Here is a 14,526-nt window from a genome sequence, read left to right as displayed (position 1 = left end):
TTACAGCGCTGAAACTTACTGCGCTCAGGGGAGTGTTTTTTCACACCCCTGAGCAAGAAAATTGCAGTGCTCTAAAGTGCCAGTGTGGACAAGCCCTTAGTGAACTAAGGCCACTTTACTTCTAAATGAGTTCATCCACTCAGGAGTTTAACGTACTTTAACTAACAAACTTTGAAGTCACATCTTTAAGCCTGGTCTATACTTAAATTTTAAGTTGACATAGCTATTGTGCTTAGGTGCATGAAAAATCCTCACCTCTGAGCACCGTAGCTATGCTGACCTAGCTCCTGAGGTACATCAACGAGGTCAACAGAAGAATGCTTCCGTTGACCTAGCTACCATCACTCAGGGATGTGGTGTTCTTACAGCAATGGAAAAGCCAGTTCCGTCGCTGTGGGCTGCATCTTCACTATAGGGATATGCCAGCATAGCTAGGGCACCCTAACAATGCCACTATAGTCCCATAGTGTAGATACTGCCTTAGTTAATTTAGCTTAACTTCCTGTGTAGATAGGCCCTAAGGATATATCTACAAAGCAATGTAATCCAAGAGTTAGTAGAATAGCAGCTACACTCATTTGTAACCCCTAGTGAAGAATTGTTAAACACTTGGTCCCTACCTGGGATTCTAGCACCTACACGCATATCCCAGACTTCTAAGGACCCTCCCAAATGTGGCAACTAGCTCTCTGTTCATGGCACCATGTGGGAAAAAACTGTCTACAAACTTGACTCTCCAGAGGACAAAGAAATTCGGACCTTGGGATCGTGGGATCCTTTTGGCAGACTCCCAGAGCATGAGTCCAGTGTGGCTGTGTCTACAGTGAAAAGCAATAGGGCTTGAACCATGGGTCCCGCTTGAGTCAGGCTTAGACACGCCCCCTCTGGGGCCCTGGGTCCTAGCCGTGGGTTAGTGTTGTGTGTGGATGGGAAGAGGGTTAGGCTTGAGCCCGAGTTCAAACCCTGGTCTTACACTGCAGCATAGACTTCCATAACCGCTTACTTCACAAGCTTAGTAAGAAACCATGCACAAAATGTGAAGCATGCAAGGAAGCATGCAATTTTCTTAAAGTCATAATTCAGTCAAATCCAACCTAATCTTCACCAGAAAACTCAAAAACACTTCTCAAAAAGCACTATTTCCAGCCATGTTTCAATTTTTTATGCCCAGGTGTTTCAGCTGAAGAGTTGTTCAAAAATTATTTAGCAAGAATTTATGTCCAACCCCACATATGCCCACATTCTTTTTACAACTCAATAAACAGCTCATCTGTTTTTGCATAAATTTTAAATAAAGGATCCCTTTTTAGCAGAACCCAAGCTTGGAAAATTTCATCCTAAAATAATGAAGACTTCAGAAAGTTGTAAGAAACTATAAAGGAGACTGGAATGGAAACCACTGCAGTCCTCTAACTATCAAAACTTATATACATACTTAACTTTATTCAGTATAAGTAGTCCCAATTAAGAAAAAGGGGCTACTCACAGTACAGAAATTTAAACATATGCAAGTCTTTGCAGGATTTGGAGCCACTCTAGCTCTCACCACAGCACTTACAAATTATATAGTGCTTTCCAAACATTAAATGCATTTTAAGATATCTGCAGCACAGATTTAATAGAAAGAAACAATGATCTACCACATTTAAATTTACATCATTTAGATTCCAAGGCTAGAAAGGACCATTGTGATAATCTTGTTTGACCTCCTGTATAACACAGTCCATAGAACTTTCACAAAATAATTCCTACAGCATATTTTTTAGAAAAGCATCCAATCTTGATTTAAAATTGCCAGTGATGAAGAATCCATCACAACCTATGGTAAGTTGTTCCAATGGTTAATTACTCTCACTGTTAAAAATGTATGCCTTATTTTCAGTCTGAATGTGCCTAGCTTCAATTTCCAGCCATTGGATTGTGTTATACCTTTCTCTGCTAGATTGAAGAACCAATTATTAAATATTTTACATTGTAATCAAGTCACCCCTTAACTTTCTCTTTAATAAGATAAACAGATTGAGCTCCATGACTCTTACTATAAGGCATGTTTTCTAATCCTTTAATTGTTGTCTTGACTCCTCTCTGAACCCTTTCAATTTATCAATATCCTTCTTGAATTGTGGACACCAGAACTGATCACGGTATTCCAGTAGCAGTTGAACCAATGGCAAATATAACCTCTCTACTCCTACTCAATATTTCCCTATTTATGCATCCAAGGATCTCATTAGTCCTTTTGGCCACAGTGTCACACTAGGAGCTCATGTTCAACTTATTATCCACCATGACTACAAATCTTTTTCAGAGTCTGCTGGCACAGTTGAGAGCAACTGCACTTGTATTTCCCCTCAGTGGGCCAGCCAGGGCACCCACTCTCAGGCTTCCAGCTCCACAGCTGTTGCCTCTCTTGAGTGGAGACACACATCCCTCTCCCTTGTCACCAGGGTGTTTCCAGGCTGCCCAGCCTCCTCCTTCACCATGTATTTCCCTGCACATGTTTCCCAGGGATGCCTTCTTGCTTTCTCTTCAGAGTTGGTTAGCAGTTGTACTCTCTACAGTGATAAGCTAACCACACAGCACTTCCTAGGAAAGCCAATTTTATTAAGTTAAAAAGCATTACCGAGAAAACATATTAAAACATTAAAAGAATGCATGCTAATAAACTTACCAGAATTAACCCCAATCCTAACATACTCTGACAGGAGATAGGATGACCATATTTCCCAAAGGGAAAATGGGACATCACAGAGTGCTGGTCCAAAGGCACCCCCCACCCCATATGGGACTAGCCCGGGCTCTGCTTCCCACCCCAGCAACCCATAAGGCTGGGGCTGGCGTCGCTGCTTACCTGAGCCCTGCCTCTCCCCCTGCACAGGGCTGGCATGGCTGCTCATCCCCTCCCGCACACTCCTCCACACCGCACTCCACCTTTGGGTTTTTTGTTTGTTTTTTTTTTTTAAAGTGGTCATTTGTCCTATTTGCTCTTGCCAACTGATCAAGTCAGCAAGAGCAAACAGGACAAATAGCCACTTCTGCCAAAAAAGTGGGGACGGCCAGGACCGGGCTTAAAAAAGGGACTGTCCCAGGAAAAACGGGACATATGGTCACCCTAGCAGGAGCAGTCCTTCAACTCCGCTATCTAATGGGATTCCTTCCAGTTACCACTTCATCACAGATTCATCTAAAAACAAGCACTCAATCTCCTGAACCTCAGTAGTCCCAGTCCTCCAATCCTACCCTAAGTACTGTGGTCTTGTGTGAATAAGGAGTCCTGTCTGATCAGGAAGAAGGCCATGAATCAGTTTAAATCCAAGCTATTTATCCAAAAACACTTTCGGTGTCTGTTGGTCCCTGGAGAATCCAGTTTGAACTAGAATATGCATACCTTTCAGGAAGTGTGGGGCAGATGTAGAGGTCTCTTCTCTGAAGATATTACCACATCTCCCCTTAATCTCCCCCTGCTGTTCTTTTTATCCTTCCATGGAAATACATACAATTGCACAATAACACAGACAATTGCATTTTTAATAATTCAACAAAGTTCATTCAGGATACTGCAGGAAGTTGTCAGTCTGCCACAACTGTTTCTCAGGATAGAGTTCCCCCATCCTGTAAATATGGCCTACATTCTTTGTTCCTGGATGTATATATTCTGTATATATATTTAGAGGTAATAGTATTAAAATACGTATGGTTTGATTGCACCCAGTTTACCAAGTAATCAAAATTGCTCTGCATCAGTGACCTATCCTCTTCATTGCTTACCACTCCCCCAATTTTTATGTCATCTGCAAACTTCATCAGTAATGATTGTTTTCTTCCACGTTATTAATAAAAATGTGAAATCGCAGAGGGCCAATAACCAATCCCTGTGGGACTCCACTAAAAACACCCATTCTATGATGATTTCCCATTTACAATTAAATTTTGAGGCCTACCAGTTAGTCAGTTTTTAATCCATTTAACGTGTGCCATGTTAATTTTATATCTTTCTAGGGTTTTTTTTTTTTTAATCAAAATGAGCTGTAGTATCAAGTCAAATACCTTACAGAAGCATGACTATATTTGTCATTACTAGGCCAAACTATATAGAATATTTGTTTTCCCAAAAGAAAAGGCATATGAGTACATGACTATCTAAATAGCATCCACATGAAACATTTTATAAAATGGAATCTAGTGTCTGCTTAAGAAGAGATATACTATACTTGGGCCACATAAAAAATTATATTTTTAAAGTAGCATCCCGGAAATGTTAAGGAAATGAAAGAGCAACACTAACAATTTAAAGTGGGTCTGTTCGGGGGAAATATGGGGGAGAAGAGGGTGCTCACTGACAAGCTAGTAATACTTAATAAGAATAATAGAAAACTATTTAAGAACATGAGTATATGAATGCAAATTGAGCCTTCAACATGTTTTTATTATTTTGATTAAATGTAAGTAACTATGGATTATTGAAATTGAAGGAGGAATGATGCTTCTTTAAAAAACCCAAAAACCAACAACCAAAGATCAAGAAGAATCATCTGCATCAGTGGTTCTCCAAGCCGGTCCACGGCTTGCTCAGGGAAAGCCCCTGGTGGGCTGGACCGGTTTGTTTACCTGCCGCGTCCGTAGGTTCGGCCGATCGCCGCTCCCGCTGGCCATGATTTGCCGCTCCAGGCCAATGGGGGCTGCAGCGCGGGCCAAGGGACGTGCTGGCTGCCCTTCCCGCAGCCCCCATTGGCCTGGAGCAGCAAACCGCGACCAGTGGGAGCAGTGATCGGTCAAACCTGCTGATGCAGCAGGTAAACAAACTGGTCCAGCCCACCAGGGGCTTTCCCTGAACAAGCGGTGGACCGGCTTTGAGAACCACTGATCTACATGGCACTTACAAATATCTCCTTCTGACCCCAACATCAAGTCATATGTTTGGTTCAAAGGTTATGTTTTGCTTATTTAGCAAAATAATTTATACTATTTAATTTTACACACTAACTTCACGTAAGGTGGGTTACTCTTAAAGTCCCCAGTTTTTGATCCCAAAATTTTCAGGCGGTGAGTTTCTTTTGGCAAATAAAAAGACACAACACATGTCGGTCACTTACTGATTTCCTCTCCACTTAGAAGTCTTCAGCAACGTCCTCTTTATGAAACTGATTATGAGCAGCATAAAGCAGCCAGTGGGGAAACCTGGAGCTGTATGAATCTCTTTAGTATTAATTTTAGGATACAGTATTTGTGGATAACTCTGTTTTGCTGGTAGGATTTTAATCAGTAAATCAAATTTAAATCCAAAGTCTGAAAAACTGGTAATCTTTGTTTGGGGTAGCATTCTTCACTTCGCAATTCAAAACTGGAAAATATTATAAGCAATTATTAGTATGAATTCTGATGATGTACCTTAAAATATCACCAAGAGACATCATAAAAATCAACAGAACAAGTTTCAACCTCAAAACAGCTCACTGCCTCAGTAAACCCTTTTAGATATAAAGCCCCTTGGATATAAGAACATGCTAAATATGAACTTGGTACTAATCATAGAATCATAGAATATCAGGGTTGGAAGGGACCCCAGAAGGTCATCTAGTCCAACCCCCTGCTCAAAGCAGGACCAAGTCCCAGTTAAATCATCCCAGCTAGGGCTTTGTCAAGCCTGACCTTAAAAACCTCTAAGGAAGGAGATTCTACCACCTCCCTAGGTAACGCATTCCAGTGTTTCACCACCCTCTTAGTGAAAAAGTTTTTCCTAATATCCAATCTAAACCTCCCCCATTGCAACTTGAGACCATTACTCCTCGTTCTGTCATCTGCTACCATTGAGAACAGTCTAGAGCCATCCTCTTTGAAACCCCCTTTCAGGTAGTTGAAAGCAGCTATCAAATCCCCCCTCATTCTTCTCTTCTGCAGACTAAACAATCCCAGCTCCCTCAGCCTCTCCTCATAAGTCATGTGCTCTAGACCCCTAATCATTTTCGTTGCCCTTCGTTGTACTCTTTCCAATTTATCCACATCCTTCCTGTAGTGTGGGGCCCAAAACTGGACACAGTACTCCAGATGAGGCCTCACCAGTGTCGAATAGAGGGGAACGATCACGTCCCTCGATCTGCTCGCTATGCCCCTACTTATACAACCCAAAATGCCATTGGCCTTCTTGGCAACAAGGGCACACTGCTGACTCATATCCAGCTTCTCGTCCACTGTCACCCCTAGGTCCTTTTCCGCAGAACTGCTGCCGAGCCATTCGGTCCCTAGTCTGTAGCGGTGCATTGGATTCTTCCATCCTAAGTGCAGGACCCTGCATTTATCCTTATTGAACCTCATTAGATTTCTTTTGGCCCAATCCTCCAATTTGTCTAGGTCCTTCTGTATCCTATCCCTCCCCTCCAGCGTATCTACCACTCCTCCCAGTTTAGTATCATCCGCAAATTTGCTGAGAGTGCAATCCACACCATCCTCCAGATCATTTATGAAGATATTGAACAAAACGGGCCCCAGGACCGACCCCTGGGGCACTCCACTTGACACCGGCTGCCAACTAGACATGGAGCCATTGATCACTACCCATTGAGCCCGACAATCATTCACCCAAGATTGTATTTATTTTAATTTAGCATAGATTTTAAAAATCTAAGGTAATATGGTTTTACTGCTGAAATACTGTACATAAAGCATTACATATACAAATCACTTATTGACCATTACTCAAAGTAGTCCATTTACTCCAAACAAAATACCACCACATAGCTCACGTTCAAACTAGGATTTTTATTTTACACATATTATTTAGTCTGCAAGTTCTTGTCCTGTTACATTAACATGAACACTTCCCACAAATAGTGCACTGCACCTTCCCCACTCAGGAACTTACATCTCAATGAAATAAAAGGATATGCAAATCAGAACTTAAAATATCTGTTTGTCTTCACGGCCAATAAAAATCATATGCTTCAGGTGTCAAAAGGCAGTGTCACTTCCCTTTAATGCCATTTGCCCCACACACATAACAACATGTGACAAAATTTAACTATATATTGTTTAGAGGAATTGGCCTCTATCCCTTCTTTGCAGGTAGGTGGACTTAAATGACAGACCAGAATATGAACAGGGACAATGGAGAGGGCTCATGCCTTATAAATGTAAGAACACAGCTAGCATTCAGGATAATCAAAAAGCTTATGCTCTAATAAATTTGTTAGTCTCTAAGGTGCCACAAGTACTCCTTTTCTTTTTGCGAATACAGACTAACACGGCTGCTACTCTGAAACCTAGGATAATCAATAATCCTTTAAAGAAAGGAAACTTACAAACATATGAAACCCCAGGAACTTAAAGCATTTGATAAACTATGCCAGACATCACATTGCACTCCCAGCCTCTTGGTGCAGCAATCATATCTTTTCTATGTTTTATACAACACCAAGCACACTTATGACACTCAGGGCTTGTCTGCACTTAAAACTCTAGAGCAGCATGGCTCCACGGTAGCTTCAGCATAGATATTACCTACATATAGGTAATCCAACTTCCTGCAAGGTGGTAATTAGCTGATAGAAGAATTCTTCTGTTGACCTAGCGCTGTCTACATGGGGATTTAGAGTGGTTTAAATATGCTGCTTAGGGATATGGATTTTTCATATCCATATCCTGAGTGACGTAGTTATGCTGACCTAATTTTCTAGTGTAGACTGGGCATCAGATACTTTGGATTTACATTATATTTTATGTGCTATTACCTTAAACGTTACCTTAAGCATCAAAACACACTTGTAAGGGAGGCAAAACTCCCCAAATTGTTATTTGGGGAAACTGAGGCAGACACGTTTCAAGAAGTGTCTACAGCCACACACCCAGGCAACAACAGAGCAAGACTGGAACCCAGGAATTCCCGCTTCTCAGCCCTTTACCCCAATCAGCCTCGATGTCCAATTAATAAACCCAAAAGTAATTAAGGCAAAGCCTGGGCGAAGCCAGTGCACCAGGGATCCAACACAGGGTGCTTAACAGAGATGGGGTCCTATTGAAGCTGAAACCCAATCGTGTGGGGCTGGGGGAGGCACTCTGACCTCTGGACAGGCTAGGCTGAGGGACCTCGGCCTCTTGAATGACTAAAGCCCAAAGCAGGGGCGACTGCACTTCATAACAGCCTCACACCCCAGGCCAGACGGGGCCGGCCCAGCGGCTCCTCCAAGAGCCCCCCGCAGCCAGCCGGGAGGGAGGGAGGAACTAATCGCCGTTCCCGCTCCCCGAGGTGATTAACGATGTGGACGGGCTGAGGGGCCCAGCTCCCGAGTCGGGCAGCGCAAGCGGACGGGAGCCGCCGGCTGCTGGCTGGGATGGGCTCGGCCCAGTCCGGAGGTGGGAAGGGGGCCAAGGCCCTGGGAAGACCCACACAGCGGGAGATTGGGGCTGCTCCTCCCGGCCTCGGTGGGCTCTTACCTCTGCTAACATTATTGCCCCGCTGCGGACTCCCCCGGCTCTAGCCCCGCTGCATGGTGCCCGCAGCAGCCCGGGAAAGACTCCCCCGCTCCGCTGCGCGGCGGGCGCTGCCGGCTCCCTGCCGCCCTCCTCAGCGGCCGTTTGCTGCCCTCAGCCTCGCCGCCGCCGCCGCAGCTCGGTCCGGAGCGGCGGCCATCTTGGGAGGGCTACGTGAACCGCCGCCGCCGCCGGCGCGCCCGCCCATTGGGGCTGCCGGATGCGGAGCGACGGGGAGGGAGCCGCCCCCACCTGGCCTGTCTCCGGCCTGGGCCTGGCCCTGCGCTCCCCACCTGGGCATGGGCGCGACGTGACTAGAGCCGCAGCCAGCGTAGCGCTCGCCCCCGCGCGGGGCAGCCTGGGCTAGTCAGTCAGGGCAGTGGCCAGTGGCCCTGAGGCTGCAGCGGTAGCCGGGGGATTTAGGACCCAGCGTGGAGCCAGGACCCTGCGCTGGGAAATGCACCTCAGTGAGCCGCGCCGTGTTCGCCCAGCCCACGGGATTGAATGCAAACAACTTCGTGGTATCGGGGGGGGGGGGGTCTCGAAATGTCCCACGTGTCAGCAGCGGGGTGGGGGTGGTTTGACTGGGAGCTTGCTCTCGCTCCGGAAAGTTGGTCTTTGTTTTACTTAGCTGGCTCCTTTTGAGTTTTGGGTTTGGTCCTGTTCCGGCTGAGTTTCGCTTGCTCGCTTAGCTCACGGCTGCCTGCAGGTGCAGCTGGATCTGAGAAGCGCCTAGCACAACAGATCTCCTACGGGGTTAACTGCTGTCTGGCATCAGTTTTTAAGGCAGCAAGTATTTTCTGAGACGATTAGCACACTTCGGGGGCGGGGAGTAAATTGTGTAAAACTTCCGCAGCTTTTGCTCTACTTTTAGGAAAGCAAAAATATAAACGTATAAAAGTATTTATATCCTGCTCTTGCAAAAACACACACATGCTTAATTTGGCCCACGTTAACAGTCCCACGGAAGTCTGTAGGAATGATAATCCCCAGTTAAATGCACCACTTTTTGCAGGATCAGGACCTTAAATTTCAAACAAGGACAGCATATCCCTGTTTACAGGAGAATCTGTCGAGACAGTTCAGTATTCGGTCAGTTTTATATGCACTAAAATTAAATTATTAAAGCCTTCAGTTTGGCCTGAAAGCAAAACTCCATGATCCCTGGCAGATCTTCAAGGTATGTGAAATTAGGCATAGGTAAGTAAAGTGTAGGGGGGAGTGGATAAAGGCTTATTGCATCACAGATCTCATGATGTGCATGAAGGGAGAAGCAGTAGTAGAAGTTAGAGAAAGCCTGGAACCAGAAATGGAAGAGCTCAGGGGACTTTATATTTGGTCTAATTTGGACTTGGGAAGGGGAGGAAACCTGTTTTCTTTATAGTAGAGGGGTGAGTGGGAGTGAGTAATGGAGAATTCCACTAGGACTACTGAGTTCTAGAATGACAGATTTCAGAGTAGCAGCCGTGTTAAGCTGTATCCACAAAAAGAAAAGGAGGACTTGTGGCACCTTGGAGACTAACAAATTTATTTGGGCAAAAGCTTTTGTGAGCGACAGCTGACTTCATCGGATGTATTCAGTGGAAAATACAGTGGGGAGATTTATATACACTTAAGATTTATTACCAGCAGGAGAGCGGGGGGGGGAGGGGAACCTTTCATAGTGATAATCAAGGTGGGCCATTTCCATCAGTTAACAAGAACGTCTGAGGAACAGCGGAGGGTGGGGGGGGGAATAAACATGGGGGAAATAGTTTTACTTTGTGTAATGACTCATCCATTCCCAGTCTCTATTCAAGCCTAAGTTAATTGTATCCAGTTTGCATATTAATTCCAATTCAACAGTCCCTCACTGGAGTCTGTTTTTGAAGTTTTTTTGTTGAAGAATTGCAACTTTTAGGTCTTAGTTAAGTCTGTAATCGAGTGACCAGAGAGATTGAAGTGTTCTCCAACTGGTTTTTGAATGTTATAATTCTTGACGTCTGATTTGTGTCCATTTATTCTTTTACGTATAGACCGTCCAGTTTGACCAATGTACATGGCAGAGGGGTATTACTGGCACATGATGGCATATATCACATTGGTAGATGTGCAGGTGAACGAGCCTCTGATAGTGTGGCTGATGTGATTAGGCCCTATGATGGTGTCCCCTGAATAGATATGTGAACACAGTTGGCAAAGAGCTTTGTTGAAAGGATAGGTTCCTGGGTTAGTGGTTCTGTTGTGTGGTTGCTGGTGAGTATTTGCTTCAAGTTGGGGGACTGTAAGCAGGGACTGGCCTGTCTCCCAAGATCTGTGAGAGTGATGGGTCGTCCTTCAGAGTAGGTTGTAGATCCTTGATGATGCGTTGGAGAGGTTTTAGTTGGGGGCTGAAGGTGATGGCTAGTGGCATTCTGTTATTTTCTTTGTTGGGCCTGTCCTATAGTAGGTGACTTCTGGGTACTCTTCTGGCTCTGTCAATCTGTTTCTTCACATCAGCAGGTGGGTACTGTAGTTGTAAGAATGCTTGATAGAGATCTTGTAGGTGTTTGTCTCTGTCTGAGGGGTTGGAGCAAATGCGGTTGTATCGTAGAGCTTGGCTGTAGACAATGGATCGTGTGGTGTTGTCTGGGTGAAAGCTGGAGGCATGTAGGTAGGAATAGTGGTCAGTAGGTTTCCAGTATAGGGTGGAGTTTATGTGACCATCGCTTATTAGCACCATAGTGTCCAGGAAGTGGATCTCGTGTGTACTGGCCCAGGCTGAGGTTGATGGTGGGATGGAAATTGTTGAAATCATGGTGGAATTCCTCAAGGGCTTCTTTTCCATGGGTCCAGATGATGAAGATGTCATCAATGTAGCACAAGTAGAGTAGGGGCATTAGGGGACGAGAGCTGAGGAAGCATTGTTTTAAGTCAGCCATAAAAATGTTGGCATACTGTGGGACCATAGCAGTGCCGCTGATTTGACTTTGTCCCCAAATGTGAAATAGTTATGGGTGAGGACAAAGTCACAAAGTTCAGCCACTCCATGTTTATTTCCCCACCCCCCACTGTTCCTCAGACGTTCTTGTCAACTGCTGGAAATGGCCCACCTTAATTATCACTAGAAAAGGTCGTCCCCCCCCCCGCTCTTCTCCCCCCACTCTCCGGCTGGTAATAAATCTTAAGTGTATATAAATCTCCCCACTGAATGCATCCGATGAAGTGAGCTGTAGCTCACGAAAGCTTATGCTCAAATAAATTTGTTAGTCTCAAAGGTGCCACAAGTACTCCTTTTCTTTCTGAGTTTTAGAAGTTTGTTAATTTATCTGCTGCTTACATTAAGGTTTACTAATAGAGTGTTGTCAACTCTTGCAAGTTTTATCATGAATCTTGTGATAATTATTTTTGTCCTAAAGCCCCAGTTTCTGGAGTCATATGAATTTCAGCCTTCATTTTTTTTAAAAAAGTGATAATCACCAGTTAAGTGTAAAGTATCGGCTTCAGAGAAAAGCTTGAAAAGGTGAACCCTAAAAGTTAAAAACCAGAATGCAAATTAAAAACCCAAAATGTTTTACTGATTTTTTTACATCATTATTTAAGCCATATTTCATGATTTTTGAATGCTTGGGCTTGACAAATACTGTTAATACCTTCTCTGAGGGGATACCTAAGAGAATCCCAAAACATTAGTAAACAAGATGGTTGTTGACAGTAACATACGATGTAACAGTCTACTTTGTAGCTATTACAACAAACTCATAAAGTAATTGTTCAAAAATATTCTGCCATGAAAGCTGTAAACTAACGATAGGTATTCCACTGCATCAGGCATTTGGATTTTCTTTACATGTTATAAAAAAGGAAATAAAAGAATTATCATAGCTTAATTTTCTTTCACACAAAGGATATTTGTTTGGCAGAACTAAAAAAATTATGCATAGCAGTAAGTCTGCATTCACAACGTTCAAGTCTTCATCACATATCTAATTGCACTCAGCCAATTAGCTGCACTGTGCTTAGAGACAGCTCTGAAGGGGGCAATAGTATACCAGAGTGCTTGGTAAACCATCAGTTGTGTAATTATGCAAAAACAGAGTGTGAGCACATAGTCACATAGCTATTTTTATATTGGTTGTACCCAAATTAGGTAACATCCACAGGCTGCCATTAGTGTGTTTTCTATGGGTAAGGTATAGAACTATCCAAATGACAAGATAAATTACTGTCTATAAAATGTAGGGAGAAATCATGAGCGAAACGGAAGTGCAACTGTAGGGATTAAGTGAACAAATATAGAGAGGGTCATTTGTCTTGCTGTAATTAAATCATAGATGGTGTTCTAGTAAAATCGATACTTTGTGATTACAATCAACTCTCTCCTCTTTCTGCATCTTGAGCGCCCTTAACAGCATAAAGAAAAGGAGTACTTGTGGCACCTTAGAGACTAACAAATTTATTAGAGCATAAGCTTTCGTGAGCTACAGCTCACTTCATCGGATGCATTTGGTGGAAAAAACAGAGGAGAGATTTATATACACACACACAGAGAACATGAAACAATGGGTTTATCATACACACTGTAAGGAGAGTGATCACTTAAGATAAGCCATCACCAACAGCGGGGGGGAGGAAAACCTTTCATGGTGACAAGCAGGTAGGCTAATTCCAGCAGTTAACAAGAATATCAGAGGAACAGTGGGGGGTCGGGTGGGAGGGAGAAATACCATGGGGAAATAGTTTTACTTTGTGTAATGACTCATCCATTCCCAGTCTCTATACAGCCTAAGTTAATTGTATCCAGTTTGCAAATTAATTCCAATTCAGCAGTCTCTCCTTGGAGTCTGTTTTTGAAGCTTTTTTGTTGAAGTATAGCCACTCTTAGGTCTGTGATCGAGTGACCAGAGAGATTGAAGTGTCAGAGCCAGAAGAGTACCCAGAAGTCACCTACTACAGGACAGGCCCAACAAAGAAAACAACAGAACGCCACTAGCCATCACCTTCAGCCCCCAACTAAAACCTCTCCAACGCATCATCAAGGATCTACAACCTATCCTGAAGGACGAGCCATCGCTCTCTCAGATCTTGGGAGACAGACCAGTCCTTGCTTACAGACAGCCCCCCAATCTGAAGCAAATACTCACCAGCAAGCACACACCACACAACAGAACCACTAACCCAGGAACCTATCCTTGCAACAAAGCCCGTTGCCAACTCTGTCCACATATCTATTCAGGGGATACCATCATAGGGCCTAATCACATCAGCCACACTATCAGAGGCTCGTTCACCTGCGCATCTACCAATGTGATATATGCCATCATGTGCCAGCAATGCCCCTCTGCCATGTACATTGGCCAAACTGGACAGTCTCTACGTAAAAGAATGAATGGACACAAATCGAACGTCAAGAATTATAACATTCAAAAACCAGTTGGAGAACACTTCAATCTCTCTGGTCACTCGATCACAGACCTAAGAGGGAATGGATGAGTCATTACACAAAGTAAAACTATTTCCCCATGGTATTTCTCCCTCCCACCCCACCCCCCACTGTTCCTCTGATATTCTTGTTAACTGCTGGAAGTAGCCTACCTGCTTGTCACCATGAAAGGTTTCCTCCTTCCCCCCCCTGCTGTTGGTGATGGCTTATCTTAAGTGATCACTCTCCTTACAGTGTGTATGATAACCCATTGTTTCATGTTCTCTGTGTGTGTGTATATAAATCTCTCCTCTGTTTTTTCCACCAAATGCATCAGATGAAGTGAGCTGTAGCTCACGAAAGCTTATGCTCTAATAAATTTGTTAGTCTCTAAGGTGCCACAAGTACTCCTTTTCTTTTTGCGAATACAGACTAACACGGCTGCTACTCTGAAACCTGTGACTTAACAGCATAGAGTGGGATTTAAAAAAAAAAAATTAGGAGCAGAAGTCCCATTGAAGAAGAAAAAACACTTTTGAGAACCCACTCTAATTTCTTAAGTGTGCTATGTGCAGAAAGAAGGGACACTTGGTTCTTATAAAACAGAACATCCATTTGAAAGTCAACAGAACTTGTGCTTCTAACTCATTTAAACACTTTTGAAAATCCCAACTGTCAATGTT

General features: G+C 43.8%; 1 protein-coding gene across 4 annotated transcripts in view; it reads right to left on the bottom strand.

Annotated features, from left to right (window-relative positions):
• The window catches only part of SNX13 (sorting nexin 13), a 169,641-nt gene extending 160,959 nt beyond the window's left edge, over positions 1-8,682 (bottom strand). For 2 of the 4 annotated variants that reach the window (XM_043509218.1, XM_043509220.1), the window contains exon 1: positions 8,428-8,650. In XM_043509218.1, coding sequence (XP_043365153.1) covers positions 8,428-8,439 — 12 coding nt within the window. In that variant the 5' untranslated portion in view covers positions 8,440-8,650. Of the gene's footprint in view, positions 1-8,427 lie in introns of all 4 variants that reach the window. The other 2 variants (XM_043509219.1, XM_038390132.2) reach the window with 2 other exon arrangements.
• Positions 8,683-14,526: the final 5,844 nt, after the last annotated feature.

The sequence above is a fragment of the Dermochelys coriacea genome, chromosome 2, assembly GCF_009764565.3.
Source record: "Dermochelys coriacea isolate rDerCor1 chromosome 2, rDerCor1.pri.v4, whole genome shotgun sequence".
NCBI classification, from domain to species: Eukaryota; Metazoa; Chordata; order Testudines; family Dermochelyidae; genus Dermochelys; species Dermochelys coriacea.
This window is presented reverse-complemented; position numbering and strand designations above follow the sequence as displayed.